Here is a 16861-nt window from a genome sequence, read left to right as displayed (position 1 = left end):
GAAACACACACATTACAGTAGTAGAAAAAAGTAGGATAGATAATAATATTAATAGTAGTAATAATAATAATAATAATGATAATAATATACAAATATATACCAATATGATTCAGATATTTACAAAATAATACAAAAATACAAATATGATTTAGATATATACAACAATCGAGCTGTGAAGTTACAAAGATAAATTATACAGTTTGATCGCCACAGGCAGGAATGATTTCCTGTGGCGTTCTGTGGAGCACCGTGGTTGGATCAGCCTGGTGCTGAAGGTGCTTCTGTATTTGACCAGCACATCATGGAGTGGGTGGGACACATTGACCAGGATGGATTTCACCTTGGACAGGCTCCTCCTCTCTGTCACCACTGTCAGAGAGTCCAGTTTAATCCCCACAACGTCACTGGCCCTGCGGATGAGTCTGTTGAGTCTGTTGAGTCTGTTGGCGTCTGTGAGGTGTATTACTGCAATATGATATTCATTTAATACAATATACATTTTACCTAAAGTTGAGTATTGCCTTGTCATGGTGTTTGAACCCATGCTTTTATAATCAAACTCAGCCAGCCCTGCTGTTAGAATGTAGATTGACTTGTGAACCTTGAAAGTTGCTACTCTCCAGTCTTATCTCACCTCCGTTGACAGCTGTATATCTAAAACAGGGGAGTTCTTCATTAGTGGCTTTCTTTCTTTCTCTTAAGGCCAAAGCCTTAGAATTCACTTGTTGGTTTCAAACTTCTTGTCAGCCTATATATGTGATCACCAAGCTGGATTTCTTCAGAGTTCCTCCAGCAAACAACAGCATAGAGGATCGCACTCGCCACCACTGACTCATAAAACATCCTCAGCATTTTCCTGCAGATGTTGAAGGACCTCAGGTGTCTCAGAAAATAGAGGCGGCTTTGGCCCTTCCTGTAGAGGGAGTCAGTGTTCCTCCCCCAGTCCAGTTTATTGTCAATCACAGGTATTTGTACTCCTCCACAATGTCCACACTGACCCCCTGGATGGAGACAACTCTAGGGTACGTTCAATAGCACAAACATTAAACAATTACACCACAATATATTATATCTATGGAGCAGACTCCTGTTCGCTGTCAGTGAATGGACACATTTAGCTGATAGCCAATCAGATATCTTTGATTAATAAAAAAGCTTCCCTTTAGAGTGTGTGTGTGTCTGTGTGTCTGTGTGTGTGTGTGTGTGTGTGTGTGTGTGTGTGTGTGTACTATAAGCATAATCAAAATTCAAATATAACTCTAAACTAACATTTCTAATTCCCTATTAAATTACGGAAACCAATGAAAAAGACCCCAAGATGGTAGCTTCAGCTTTAACTCCGCCCTCTTTTAGCAGCCACTATGAATGATGGGGGAGAGATGTAAACCTAACAAACCACGGTGAGTTTCAACTAAAAGAAATATTAATGACAAAATGTTAATAAACATATTTGAAATAATAATCTCTGTGTTGTGTTTGAGAAAAATAACTTGACTTATTTGTGGAACACTAAATTGTAATTGTGATTTGTAAAGTTATAAAAAAAAAAATGTTGTTACTTTGCACACTGGGAGTTATTTGGTGCTTAAGCTGAAGCTTTAAACAATTTGGTAAAAAATATGACATTGAACCACCTTTTTAGATCATTAAAATGTGTTGTATTTGAATGTATTTAACAGCAGGAAATACTAAAAAAAGAGATGCCTAAACTTATCTCTTCCCTTTCTTGAGTTTATGATTGCTGCTGTGTCCCTGTAAGGTATTTCATCTTTTGAGCACCTTGAAGCATTAAAAAGCTTTCTGGACAAAATGGAACAGATCCAACCTCAGGCTGGTGTTGGGGCTCCATCCATGTCTTCCACCCACCTGACTGCAATCCATGCAGAAGCCTTTGCTTGTTCCATCTTCTTTTTGAGTAATTCTTTACTGCAGAGGAGTGCCGAAAGGCTGTGGCGTTTGGGAAACACGGAAAGGTGCCAGATGGGAAGACAGTCCTGAATAAGTTCAAAGTCAATGGGACTCTAAGAAAGTACATTGCTCATTTGTTAGTTTTCAATTTATGGAAAAGTTGTCGAAATTCATTAGTAAAAATGTGTCGGAACCCAATATAGAGAGCCGAAGTCACGCCCACGATCCCTTGGGATCTTATTTTGGAAAAAAATATGTATGGGAGTGAACAGCAAGAAACAACTAATCTTTTAATCCTGTTTTAATTGTGTCGTGATCTACATATATTTGTGAATTTAAAATATAACTTTACAACTCAAAAAGTTACAGTTACTACACACTAGGGATGGGCGATATGGACTAAAACATTTATCACAATAATTTCTGGCATTAATCCTGATAACGATAAAAGTGACGATAAAAAATATCAATTAAATTCCAGCCAGTTACTTACGTGCACACGCGCGATAAAAAGCCATCATCAATGGATCAGAGATGACTCGAGCTGCCATGGCAACCACCCGGAAGAGAGAGAGATTTATTCACCTTAATGGGTGAAATAAGCCGGTGTTTGAGGAATATGAGCCTGTTCTAAAGGTGTGTTCACACTGAACACGCCTTCAGTGACTATAGTGGCTTAAATCACCCGTAATTAGTTACACTTTTTGGTCGCTTTATTACTTTATTGCTTCAGTGACGTGACAAGCGGTGAATAATATGAATGAAATGTGTTTGAGGAGACGTGGCAGCAGCATAGGATGCTGCATAGAGAGCCCTCCCGTTACACTGGGAATAAAGACAATGACTGCCGCTTGATATCGAATCATTTATATTGATTTTTAATGTAATATTGTCGCCAGAGTCATCTCGACTTCCTAAAAAATGTCATAAAAAATTTTCTGAAGCGGGACGCCAACCCGTGACCCATCGCTTCCAAGAGTAGCGTCTCAATTCACTGCGCCATCATACCTTGTAGGTGGACATCTCCTCCTTTACATTCTCCACAGGTTTGTATCCAGGGAACTTTACTACAGACGTCAGTAGAGGTTTTAATGCAGATCAACCTCTCAGTATCGTTCACTTAATGCTCTGTATCCACAGTGTTATAAAGAATACTACAGTTTGATAAACAAAAAAAAAACGTAAAGCAACACAACATTAGTAATGATGTGAACACGTCTGTGGTGTGTGATGTTACTAATGTGTTTCAGAGAAAAGTTAAGGTTCATTAAAGTGTTCAGAAACGGTGTTCAGGTGGGCGGAGCCAGGTAGAAACCCAGGGTTTCTTTGATAAAACCTGCCAGGTTTAGTTCACGGACAATGTTGCCATGGTAACATACTCAGAGAAGAACATACCTCGCGTTTAGGAATGGGTTACTCAGAGTTTCCCTCATTTGAGCCCGAACATACTCAGAGTTTGAACATAACTCGCTTTATGGAATACCCCTCAGATCTATCTCTCTGTCTAACGTCTGGTTTTTGCCATGTTCATGCGCAAGCTCGAACTAATGTTCGTTTTACGTACAATTCTACACATTTCTACAATTTGTTTCATATTAAGCTTCCCCACATTTTAGCATTTGAAAAAAAAAATGAAATTGAGCCTAGACATTTATTATTTACTCACCTGGGCCTAAACACTACATTAAAGGTGCTGTGTTAGGCTTATTTACAATAACGAGAGAAAATTTCTGTTTTAATTAATTTTCCCATCTTTCCTTTGGCATTGTTGATAAAAATCCAGTTTTATCAAACTTTGGTATCGTATTCTTCTAATTTCCAGGTATCTCCAGCATATAGTTGTTTTTTTTGTGTTTGTATGTTTTGGATTTCAAGTAGATAGTAGCTTGTAACTTATTTAAAACAAATTCAGATTCAAAGCAAATTGTGATAAAATAAGGAGTATAGGATGTAAAATGATTATTTCTTTGTTTGTTGTTTAACTCTGCTTAATGTTATGTTTTTAATAGTTGTTTAACGTTTTCTGTTGCACTTTTTAATCATGTAAAGCACATTGCATTTCCCTGTGTATGAAATACGCAATAAAGCTGTAATTATAAACTTGTGTGACGTATTTTAGTTAATGTATGACGACCGGTGCGCGCGGCTCCTTGTGCTTCACTGTGATTGGCTGTTGGGATAACGTTATGACATTAACCAAGATGGCGCCGGATGACGGAGAAAAGTGATGTGAAAGAATAACTGAACAGGAACATTAACTCTGCAGCAGTGGGCGTATATTTACAAGTTTGTTCCGTTTCACAGGAGACATTTGCATTATAACCAGGAACCAGGTCGGACGCCACAGGTTGCAACTTTCGGTTCTCAGGCTAACTGTTTGCTAACTAGCTGCTAAAGTGGCTAGCGTCGCTAGTACTGTTACTTCAACTGTGGGAGGAGACCGAGCAGAAGGCAGGAGGACCCAGGTAGAAGCTGTCTGAACGTGCCAGTTCTTCAAACCCAGCCAAGTTTGGGACGGACACGGGTCTTGTGACAAAGTTACCAACGGTTCGGCTGAGAGCAGAAATCTTCACATTAAAAAGAAGAGTGGAAAAGACGGGGAAAGCGTCATCTTTGCTGGTCTGACGCCATGGCTCACTCCCCTATTCAAAGTGGACTGCCAGGGATCCAGGTAAGTAAAACAAAACAAAACCAACATTAGCATTCATTTTTCCAAAACGTGGATTTTTATTTTCCAGTTAAATGTGCCTGTGAAAAGTTTAATTGATTTCTTTAAATACCTACTTTATTTTTAATTACACAGTGACCTTTGCTTTCACCTGACAAATAAACCTGGCAACCAAAGTCCAGAGATGGGATACTATCCTGACTAACATGCCATCAATGTTGATCTCTTTGTGCACCAACTGGCTCATGAAATATTTAATATAACATACACCGACAGGTTGTTAGATGTTTCATGGTTTAGCATCCTTTAGAATAAAATACACCTTTATTGATCCCCAGAGGGGAAATTCACATGTTGCAGCAACAGAGTAAAAGAGCAGACAAAAAGAACATAAATAAATACTAACATAGCATAATAGTGCAAAATGTAAAAACTGTAGGACAGACATAAATTAGAAGAAAACAATGACAAAACACTTTTTAAAACTGGTTTAAAAAGCCAATTCGACATCTCAGTCATTCCCTGCAATCTGGGATCAGGTCAAAGGTCACAATAAGTGCGTGCATCGACACACGAGAAATATGAACTAGTGCAGCACTTTTTCATTTATTTTAAATGTCCAAAACAAGAGTTGACGTTTCTTGGAAAGCAAAACGATGAACTTGTAGCATTTTGGTATGCAGCTCGATACCAAAAGTAGCCGATTGTTCCTTCAAAGCAAGAGCAGATGTCAGCGGCTCAACATGAATACACCTTGCTGGTTTTAGCCAATAGTATGTGTCTGCAAAGCCAAGGGCACCAGCTACAGGGCACCAGCTACAGGGCACCAGCTACAGGGCACCAGCTACAGGGCACCAGCTACAGGGCACCAGCTACAGGGCTGCTTTCTTCTTCTATGGCTGCCCGTTTACAGCACTTATCATAGACAGCACCACTTGTACTTATGGTTTAAAGGATGAGTTCACTTAAAATATACTTATATTTGAAAAACAAACCAATTTGATACTTTTATATTCTTGGTGGAAGTAATAAGCTTTTAAACGTTTTAAAGCTTTAATTCACCCAAATAGTACTTATTAATATTGTATCATACCTTGTATTGTGTAATTATCTGGTAAAAAAATAACAATGGAATCATATGTAATGGTCTTTGTGGTTTATTTTAAAACATGACAGTTTGAAAACAGGAAAAAGGCTATACGCAAGGACAACTCTGGAGGCAGGTATATATTTATTTATACAATAATAATAATAATAATAAAAAAATAAGCTGAACACAAACAAAAGTAACTTAGGATGACCCCGGCTTTAAAAAACATGTTACTATTTTTTATTGTTCTTACAATATACTATATTGTTCTGTTTGTACAATATTGGTATATTGTTTGTACAATATACTACAATGTTTGTACAATAATCATACAATGTGGTGATCCAAAATATGTCTGTGGCAGCTCTACGTTTTCATACCAAGAATATTTTACTTAACAATACTATGCAATTTAATGTGGTGTTGCTGTTTGATGAAGTTACTGTAATTCAAACTCAGCGTATTTTTCAAAAAAAAAAATTTAATTCAGTGCAAGTAATTCTCAATGTTATTTATTTTAACGAGTACACATGCCCAACATTATTCACTTCCTTTTCAACAATATCAGAATCTACACTTAACAATGATAACATTTGATAATAGCACGATCAATTCTTTGTCATGCTACTCATGAAGATGAAAATTTAAAAAAAAAAATTATTTAGGGAAAATAAACCCTCAATCCCCGTGGGAAATGACAAATGGCTCCGCATGTGCTACTTGTAAGCTTTTGTGATTACCTATAGGTGGCGCCGTCTATGATAAGCACTGTAAAAGTGCGGCCTTAGAAGAGGAAAGCAGCCCTGTAGCTGGAGCCTCCAGCTCAGCAGACATACCCTTCTCGGTTTTAGACAGCTTGAAACTGCCCCATCTTTGACATCAATTTGAAGGATGGGTGCCTGCTTGTGGCTTCTGTTTAAAGGGATAGTTCGCCTATTTAAGACATGATGTTGTATGCAATCCTCACCAGCACTATAGTGCATACACATTGTTTCACTCAGTGGTCACCTCCCTGGTCCGAGTTCTGGCCGTTTGAAGTTGGTCAAGAAAGTAGTCCCGGTTAGTTTCCGGGGCCACAAAACTGTGCGTTTTTAATAGAAAAAAAGATATGCGTTTGAAAGCTTGATTCATTTACATCACAAAACCTCCCACAAAAAAAATTCATACCTCCAGTTTTAATCGGCACTATTTTCTCTTCCAGTTCCATCAATCCGCGCTGCCGTCAACGTCATCGGTGCGCCTAATCCCATCAGCTGTTGATAGCGCGACTCGCGGACAACATGTCTGACTCCGCCGATGGCAACCCTCTGGCTGGTTAGTAAACAATTAGAGCGGTCCCAAACCACAATTATTGACTTAAATACTAAATACAAAATCACAGTTCACAAATCAATGTAAATGAGAAATAAGTTTGATTACTGTGACTTTTGACTGCAAATTCTTGCGCATGTGTAGTTGGAAATGTTAAATTTGTTTGAAGCATAAAGTCAAAATGATATTGAAACCTTGCACAAATATTTTGGTCCATGTTAAGACGTTAGCATCACTTGGTTGGAGGTTATATAAATTCTAATATATGACATAATTGTGCCGGAATTACTCTTTTACAGATTGGACGTAGTCAGCAACATTACTCAGGGTGTGAATAGGCAAGGCAGGGCAAATTTATTTGTATAGCGCATTTCATATACAAGGCAACTCAATGTGCTTTACATGATAAAACATTCAACTGTTTAAAATCAATAAGAACATTTAAAATATACACAAACGTTGCTTATTGAAGTACAGAAATAACTGTCAGAATACATTAACGCTGCACGAATAACTTGTATTGTCAAGTATTTTGGTTTTTAGCCTCAAAAGTAACAAGTATCACTGTTTCCTATTTTTGTCTTCGATGCATTTACCCTGTTATTTAAAATGAAAGTTTTCTAAAGTGTTTTTTGAAAGATTGACTTATTTGCAATATTAAAAGACAGATAATATCACGCAAAATAAAAAAGGGGATAAGGAAAACATTCAACATGTATTTAAAGGGAGGCCCAGGAAACTTTATTCGTCTCTTTAAGTAAACCTGCTTTTGCAAGTACTGGTACATTCCCACCATGTGTAGCCTGTAGTCACATAGCTTTTGTTTCTATTTTTTGTTTTTATAAAGTTTAGCCCCACAGCATTAGACATTTCATATAGGTTGACTGGCCCAACTAGTGTTGTTTCTACTCTGCTTTGATCTGCACGGGTATCTTTCCTGGCAAAGCCCCCTGTGATCTAATTCTGAAGCCCCTCTAAACTAGTTTTTCAAAGTGCAGCTCCTCATCCATCTCCCCTTCCCATATGAGTTTACCCACCATGCATTAGCACTGTTATGGGAAACATTTCTCCAGAGGGGGGGATGTAATACTAGATTATACAATGTGATTGTGAAACAAGAAATCATCGACTGAATTGTCCACCACATTTTGCTGGAGCCGTTTGTTTTTTCCTCATGAAGAGTGAGGCACCACAAGCTATTTTCTCACCATTTGGGCTCATGAATGACAAGTTTAAACTGAAAGGAAATTGATCTTGCCAACTTTAAGACTGTTCTTTCCTTCTAAGAGCTCGCTGGGGAAATAAGCCATTTAGCTCGCTCAATAATTTAGGGTGTAGTCCTCCACATTCTGTTTAGCCTTTGTGGTGGTGATCACATCTGTGTACCCTCCCATGATGGAAAAAACCCTACTGAAAGTTTATTTCAGTTTGGCCCCAAATACGTAAGTCAAGTTCAATGTACGAGGGAAGTGATAATTATATCTAACAATAAGCAAATTAAAAGACAAGGATATTATATTCGGGTGAAGCTGCAAATCTGACAGTGTTTCCTGGGAAGCCAGGTAAACCTTTCACAAGTAGTTTGAATATTTATATATAAATTCACACTGGCAAAAATAAATAAAATGTGAATTAAATGTGATCTAAATGGAACTAGTCCCCTTTAACTATGTGACTGTTTTTAGCTTATGCAGGTGTTAAGGTTAGTAGATCAGATGTGAAATGAGTAGATATAAACCTTAAAATATCAACATACGTAAAGTAAAATTTACTATTTAAATATTGTATTAAACACTATCTTTAGACACCATATTTCTGTTTAAATCTGGATTTAAAGAACAAAATATTTGACCAGCAAATTCAAAGCTTATGTATTTGATTATATTATGTATAAGTCCACATGGGTCCACTTCACATAAGTGATGGCATACCAGGATTTTTATACTACAGGACTAGTTCATAACATTAGTTTCTGTTGCTTTCAGTGTGTTCATGTCTGCACTATTAATACTCATACAAGCCTATGAGCCTTTTCCATACATGCATGTATTTTGCTTTTCATTTCACAAATATAAAGTAAGATCAATGATACAACGTACATTCTGCATCTACATCCTCTTCTCTAGTTACATTTCAAATCCACATTGAGTGCTAAACTATCACCATCAAGTGGCAACAGCTATTAAAGGTAAATGGACACTTGATCTTAAACTGCATAGCATTTATGAAGTCATAAAAAGTTATATTGGCTCACTTAAAAATGTAAAATGGGTGGCCAAGGAAAAGCTCATTGCCAAACAGAAGATAACTTGCATGTTTAATTAAATTAAATAGAATTACAATTTGGAAGTTTATTGAATATCTCCTAATGCACATCTGTATTTCAACTCAGTTGTGTTTAATGTGTTCAATGTACAAAGCTTAATAGCAAACATTTGCATAATCATCTAAATTGTAAATATAGACAGGACTCTTGTTTTTATTTTGTGGTATTGGATCTTTTTGTACTTGACCATATATCTTAATTTAACTTTTTGACCATAAATTAGTTCAAACTCAAAATAAATGACTTTATTTAAGGATCTTTTTAGATGGTGTTAGCTGTCATCATGAGACTTTACCATTACACTTTAAGACTATAAATCTAAATTTATATTATAACTTCAACCTGAATTAACCTTTCCTACAGACCTAAGATCAAATTTGAACAAAGCCACTCTCACGTTAGTGACACATAGTAAATGCCACCTCAAGTAATGCAATGAATAATCAGCTTTAAATGCTAAATATCGACTATATAAATAAATGGAATTTAAATATTTAAAAACTTCTTTTTTTTTTAACAGTTTCTTATTTTTACAGTTTAAAAAAAACAAAACTTTTTTAAAAAAAATTTTTTTTTTAATTCTGTAGATTTATATCTATTGGGCATATGTTAAAAATTCTCCATTTTTGTGTATCTCTCAGAATTCGCGAGCTGATCCAGAGGAGCTTTTCACCAAGCTGGAGAGGATAGGAAAAGGCTCTTTTGGGGAAGTCTTCAAAGGCATTGACAATCGCACACAGAAAGTTGTGGCCATTAAAATTATTGATCTGGAGGAAGCTGAGGACGAAATAGAGGATATACAGCAGGAGATCACAGTCCTGAGTCAGTGTGATAGTCCTTTTATCACAAAGTACTTTGGATCATATCTCAAGGTAAGCTTTGTTTTCTGGGTTCCTTTAGTGCACTTTTGTTTATACCTATTAAACCTGTGAATGTTCTCAGACATTGGGCAAAGATTACTAAAATTATGGGCTCTTATCTTGATATGGTGTTTCTATAGTTTAACAAGGCCAAATATGTAATTTTGATTTGTTTGGCAGCAAAATAATTTGTCTGCACTAAGTGTGTTTAAGTTTAATGTCTGTTTTCTATCATATCCCTGTGGTCCTAATGAGAGCTTAAATGAATGTATATCTTGCGCAAGGAGGGCCAAAAAAGGGAAAGCCAGATGTGTGGGTTCTCTCCTGTAGACAGTTTCCCTCCATAGTAAAGCGCACCGTGCTTGGTGCGTGTTATAGTTTTTGTGTTGTTCTGATGGTGCTTTGAGTGCCTCTTACAGCATTTATTGCGGTGCTTAAAAGCTTAGAGAGCGATTCAGTTGTACTACAACCTGAGAGTGTATTAGAACAAGCGTGTGTGTGTGTGTGTGTGTGTGTTTGTGTGTGTGGGTTTGTGTGTGTGTGTGATAAGTGGGTTTGTGCTGGTGTGCATTTTTTTAACCCAATTTTGAACTTTTTCTCAATTTTTTTTTCCTCTACACTTTTGTAAAACATCAGCTTGGTAAAATTCTACCACCAGGGAGAGTTTCTTAAGTTATTACATTATAAATATGGATACTTTTTGAAAACAGGAGCAGCCTGCAGATTAACACTGTGTTTAGAGATGTATGAGCCGTGAGCTCCTGATTGTGTTTGCTGCGCGACTCACATGCTGCTAACACCAGGCCTTTGGTGGTAAGATTGATCATTCCAAACCAACCACCAGTGTTGCCAACAGAACGGGCTTCAGGCCTGCACTAGAGGAATGCCATGTGTTAAAGTCTGCGTTGCTCTTTTTTTAAGGAATGTACATGGAAGTTAAGAGTTATGTTGAACAAATTGAAACATAGCTTTGAAGCAAGTAAAATCTTTTGCACAAAACTAGACGGATTTACATGAAATAATCAAACCACACATTTATAAAGCAGTGACTTTGAACAACAGCAAATTGTGCTGTACAATGTGCAGCAGTACATGTGGTAAGACCTTTGGAATGAAGGGAATACTGTAAAAGCATGGACAAAGAAGCTATTATTAAGTGTATGGGTTGTTTTATGAAGAAAAGGAAGTATGATCTGTTTAAATGTGTTTGTTATATTTAAACTCACTTTATTAATCTTTTTTTTCAGGGCACAAAATTATGGATCATCATGGAATATTTGGGTGGAGGATCAGCTCTCGACTTGGTAAGTCTTCACCAAGAAACAAAATGTAAAGTAATCTTGACTTTCACTGTTTTACAGAGCATGAAAAGGTTTGGTAATGTATTAGAATATTGAAGCGTCACACTTGTTTATTGGGATTTTTTCCCCCCTAAAGTTGGAACCAGGAGCTCTGGATGAAATACAAATTGCAACAATCCTGAGGGAGATTCTGAAAGGCCTTGAGTATCTGCACTCTGAAAAGAAGATCCATAGAGATATCAAAGGTGCATTATTTTACCGTTCGTTTCAACAACAGTTAACTGCTAACTGATACAGCTAACTGACATGTTTGTCATTGTCTTAGAATTTACATCAATACTTTTTGAGAATTGTCCACAAAGTCCAATGATTTTTATTTTGTTTTAAATGGCATGGTAAATTAGAATGATCTTGAATCTGTTCTTTTATTTCTGTGACCGTTTACAGCTGCCAACGTGTTGCTATCTGAACAAGGCAACGTAAAGCTAGCAGACTTTGGAGTTGCAGGCCAGTTGACGGACACACAGATAAAAAGAAACACATTTGTCGGAACGCCCTTCTGGATGGCACCTGAAGTCATAAAGCAATCTGCCTATGATTCAAAGGTCAGGAATTTACTTTATTTTTTCTTGCAACAGCTTGTATTACAGCTGCATTCACTGCAAAATCACAACATTGGGGTTTTAGTAATGCTTGATTCCAAGCCCGTCGGCATGTAGGTTGGATTTGTTGGTGTAATATGTAATTGTATTTATTCCATGCTTTATTACATACTTCGTATATATATTATTTGCAGACAGAAAGTAATTAAATCTGCAGGTTTATTATAAGTCTCTAACAAATTGTTACAGATCCATCATTTATTGTAACCCTTAGTACTTATTAAATACTGTAAAATGTATATTTGTTGCTTTTATTGCTGACTCATGTGTAATGAGTCATAAAATAAAGCATTTCTTATCCTGCCCTGTTGTTAAAGCAGCTGGAAACCATATATTTTTTAACAGATAAGACAGTGTAGCCTCATGGATCAATATATCAGAGATGATTTACTCAAACAAATGTAGAATGTTGAAATTATCGCTCGAAAGTTTGATTTGATCTTTGATGTAAATACTTGATTTGTTGGCGTTGTCAAAAAATCTTTGGACATTGCATTGTGGGATGTGGATTCCTGTAGACGGATGCATAGAAGTGTTTGTTTTTCATTCGTATTTTGATTTTTTTGTGTTTGGCCCAAAAACTGTTAATAAACTGTTTATTTTGGGGCTTACACGAAAAGATTCTAATTTGGGAGAATGAGGTGATCTTATGTGTAATACCATTAACAAACTGGAACAAAATGGTCTCAAGAGAATCTCTGTCCTCCTTGTTGGCAAAGAAACTCAAGAAATCACGTTTAACTTATTTTCCGGACTATAAGGGTGCTTTCACAAAAGCGCTATGTGGTCGTCTTGAAGTGGACTTGAGTTTGGTGCAGCTGCAAATTCAGTTTGTTAGGGCTGGTGTGAAAGTGGACCAATTTGATTTGGTTCGAACTAAAAAACCATACCGAGACCACCTCCAGAGGTCGGTCTCAGTACGGTTCCAAGCGGAGTTCAGTGCGGCTCGTGTGTGGCGAGAACGTTGACCAGGCTTGGTTCGGCCCAGCACTGTTATGTAGCAGCCTTTTTGGTCTACGGAGGCTTCCGTAGCACGCCGCGCGGTGTATTTTGTACTAATTTTCTGCATTTATTTGTTTTTCCAGGCATACTGTATACTTCAATTAAGTTGCACTAAAGCCATGTTGCACTAAATTCAAAGTTGATTGTTAGTTGTTGGAACATGGCATGTGAAAGTGTAAAATATGCTAATAAAATATATTTCATACACAATGTTCTCATGAAGGTGTACACATTTACAGATTTTATATATATATATATATATATATATATATATATATATATATATATATATATATATATATAAAAAGAAAAAATCGCAATAATCGCCTTATACTTTAATATCGGAATATAGTGTATCGTATCGTGACCTATGTATCAGGATACAAATCGTATCGCCAGATACCAGGCAATACACACCCCTACTTTTGAGTGGCATTTTGATCTTCTACATTTGTTTGTGAGTGAATTATCTTTGATCTGTGAGACCTTCTCTCTGTTTAATCTGATTTGTTTTTTGGAATATGCCAAACATTAGTAAATGTGTCTTGTTAGTACAGCTGCTATGTTAGTTTTCTGTGAGGCGATTGAATGACTCTCGTATCCCTCTGCTGGCAAATGCAAACAAAAGCTGAAATGTAATGAAATTAAAAGGAATAGAACCATCTTCTGTTATCTTAGGGTTTGTCTGCTGTCAACTTTATCACACACAATGAATTTGTTTTTAGTCAAGAGTCAGACATACATGGATAAAGAATAGAAATATAATACATAACATTGTTCTTCTTAAAATACACTACTTTTTATTCTAAATGTTGTTTTAAAAGGGATGATGTGTGAGTATTTTTCTCTGTTTTCCAGGCAGACATCTGGTCATTAGGAATAACAGCCATAGAACTGGCTAAAGGGGAGCCGCCACACTCTGACCTCCATCCTATGAAGGTTTTATTCCTCATCCCAAAGAACAATGCTCCAACACTGGAAGGAAACTATAGTAAACCGCTGAAAGAATTTGTCGAAGCCTGTTTAAATAAAGAGCCAAGTTTTGTAAGTAATTAAACTGCGTACTCCTGCCTGGTTTCTGACATCATAAATGTCTTCAATGGCTGCTCATAGGGATGTTTGCTTTGTTTTGTTCCTTTAGAGGCCCACTGCCAAAGAGCTGTTAAAGCATAGGTATATTTTAAGGCACGCCAAAAAGACCTCCTACCTGACAGAGCTCATTGATCGCTACAAGAGGTGGAAATCAGAGCAGAGTCGAGATGAATCCAACTCTGATGAGTAAGTAACGCTCTACTCTTACGTTATTATCAATCCACGACCTGAATGTGAGTAAAACCTTGTTTGATCGCAGCGAGCTCGACGGCCAGGCGTCTGGTGGTGATGATAATGATGATGATGACTGGATCTTGGAGGAGGTATAACTGCTGCCCATGTGATGTCCCACTCACCTGTGATCCTGTGTTCAGTCAGTGGATGTTTGTGTTTGTTCAGGAGCAGGGAAGTCCAGAGAGGCCCTGGTCACAAAGCTTAGCCACAATATTTTCTCCCCTGTTTTCAGAGGTAATGCCTCCATGAGGACCCGAATGCGGTGAAGGAATGCATGTTATTGATAGTTTATTACACATTAATTAAAAGAGAGCTGTTTTTCTCACAGTTAAAGGATAAAGGCGTCTCCAGTAATGGCAAACCTGAAGCGGCCGCAGAGCTGCAGAAGACTCTCCTCCTGGCTGAAGATATTCACCCAGGGATCTGTGACTCCCTCGTAGCTGAGCTAGTGCAGAGACTCCAGAGGTGATTTTGTTACGTTTTACCTCCATGTCATTTCACAAGTGGCCCACACACTTTTTTTTTGTTGAATGTTACTAGTGAAAAGCTAATAAAGAACAAATGATTATAAGACACAGAGGCAAGCTACAATGGCCTCCTGTAAAAGATTTTCAATATTCGCGAGTGGTGAATTAGCCCCAAAATGAAGGTCCAAAATAAAAATGAAGTCACTTGAAGAAAACACTTGTATATCCCAAGAAAGAGTAACCTTTATAGTATAAATTAAAACAGAGATCAGATTTTTTATTACATTCCCACATGCAGTTATGGGCCAATGAAAATAGTAAAAAAAAAAAGTATTTTTTTGGATTTCAAGAGCTTGTCAACCAAGAACCAATGCATATATCTGACTAATCATTAGTGATGTGAACAGTCTATGTACATAGCTGAAAGCTGATCAAATTCTAGGGAGCTGAGACATGTACAGTAAAGTTGTTCAAGCCCCAAACCCTGACAAACTATTTTACAAATTTGAGGGACTGTCATCTCTACCAGATAGGGTATATAACAGGTTTTTTGCATATTCTGAGAGAGTAGGTGGAGCTGCATTACTATACCAAATTTCAGTGTCCTGTGTGATGTGGTTCTTGAGATATCGGAAGCTGTAAATGGAAGAAAAATAGGAAAGCACGACATACAGCCCGATCACGAAGTTGGCCATATCTGAAAAGAAAATTACAGTGTCAATTTAATAATTAAGGAACAATTCGTAACAGTTTTTCTTTTTAGACTGAAGTGCCTAGGATGTCCTGAAAATGTGTTGAAATGACATGGAATGACTCAGTAGTTTCTTCAGGCAGATTCTTTTGATATTTGAGTTTAAAAACCAGTACGTATAACAAAAATACCTGATAACCAAATGCTGCTGAGATTTTTATTAGTCATGCACCTGAATTCTGGATTGTTTCACTGTATTGCACTGTGGTAATATACTGTAGATAGTGTTCCCTAGGCTAAGCTAATAAATGTGAGTGTTTTTTCTTGTCTCTCAGGTTTTCTGTGCCACATGCAGCTGCTGCTCAGTGAGACTCGTTCACCGTCTCAGCTCCATTTTTCCACTCCAGTGGCTACAATCAGATTTCCTGCTCCGTCCTCCACAGCTAGGATGAAGTTTCACTGGTGGATGTCCATCACTCATCTGCCTGATGCAAAACCCTGGACTAAGTCAATGTGTGTTAGCTCAGGCAGCTAGCATAGCATCGGAGGGTCCTCCTATTCAGGACAGCCAGGGGCCATTGAGTCGGCTGTTGTTTCCCTTTACGTCCTCGGCTGTTTTCTGTTCAGAATGGACTAAACTTTCTTCCTGTAGGACTGCAGACGCTCTTTAGAATTTATAGATTTATTTTGTCAAAGGTTTACATTCCGCTTAATTGAGGAGGAAAATTTGCTTAGCTAATCTTATTGTTTATGTGTGGCTGGAATGGTTCATCTCAGGTATCCTGGGTCCTTTAGGAGATGTGGAAAGTTTTACTGGGTGGTTTTTACAGACTCCACGTATCAGGCGTGATAAAATAATGGTTGTTTGGATCCATGGTGTACAAACGGCCAAATGAAAACTGTAGACAATGAACATGAGGGGAATGTTTTAGGACTAAAGTGGCCACACATGAGATTGCCTTGCGTCTGTACCTTTTTTTGTTTTTCTATGTCTGTCTAATCCTCTCAGAGATTGAAACACCTAGTGTTTGTCTAAATGTTAGAACTTTTCTTTTTTCTGTTAATTCTAGGTTTCACACTGGTGGCTGTAATTTATTTGGAGAATGTAACAATTGGCTCCTCTCGACACTCAGGTGCTGCTTTCTGCTCTGATTTCCTGGGAACGACTTGTTTTGTTAGTTTTTATTTAGGTATTTAATCATATGTTGATATAAATCCCAACAGCAGAGCAGTGCCATCATTTAGTTAT

The 16861-nt window shown here is 37.3% G+C and overlaps 1 protein-coding gene across 1 annotated transcript; it reads left to right on the top strand.

Annotated features, from left to right (window-relative positions):
- Nucleotides 1–4112: 4112 nt before the first annotated feature.
- On the top strand, nucleotides 4113–16311 carry stk24a (serine/threonine kinase 24a (STE20 homolog, yeast)). Its single transcript, XM_028436265.1, has 11 exons — nucleotides 4113–4579; nucleotides 9945–10175; nucleotides 11411–11467; nucleotides 11601–11709; nucleotides 11912–12069; nucleotides 13987–14172; nucleotides 14270–14406; nucleotides 14480–14543; nucleotides 14620–14688; nucleotides 14783–14919; nucleotides 15948–16311. Exons 1-11 carry the CDS (start codon nucleotides 4538–4540, stop codon nucleotides 15979–15981), a joined length of 1224 nt encoding a protein of 407 aa, XP_028292066.1. The 5' UTR covers nucleotides 4113–4537; the 3' UTR covers nucleotides 15982–16311.
- Nucleotides 16312–16861: the final 550 nt, after the last annotated feature.

This window comes from Gouania willdenowi, chromosome 21 (genome assembly GCF_900634775.1).
Source record: "Gouania willdenowi chromosome 21, fGouWil2.1, whole genome shotgun sequence".
NCBI classification, from domain to species: domain Eukaryota; kingdom Metazoa; phylum Chordata; class Actinopteri; order Blenniiformes; family Gobiesocidae; genus Gouania; species Gouania willdenowi.
The sequence above is the reverse complement of the archived record's forward strand: the minus strand, read 5'-3'. Positions and strand labels throughout refer to the sequence as shown.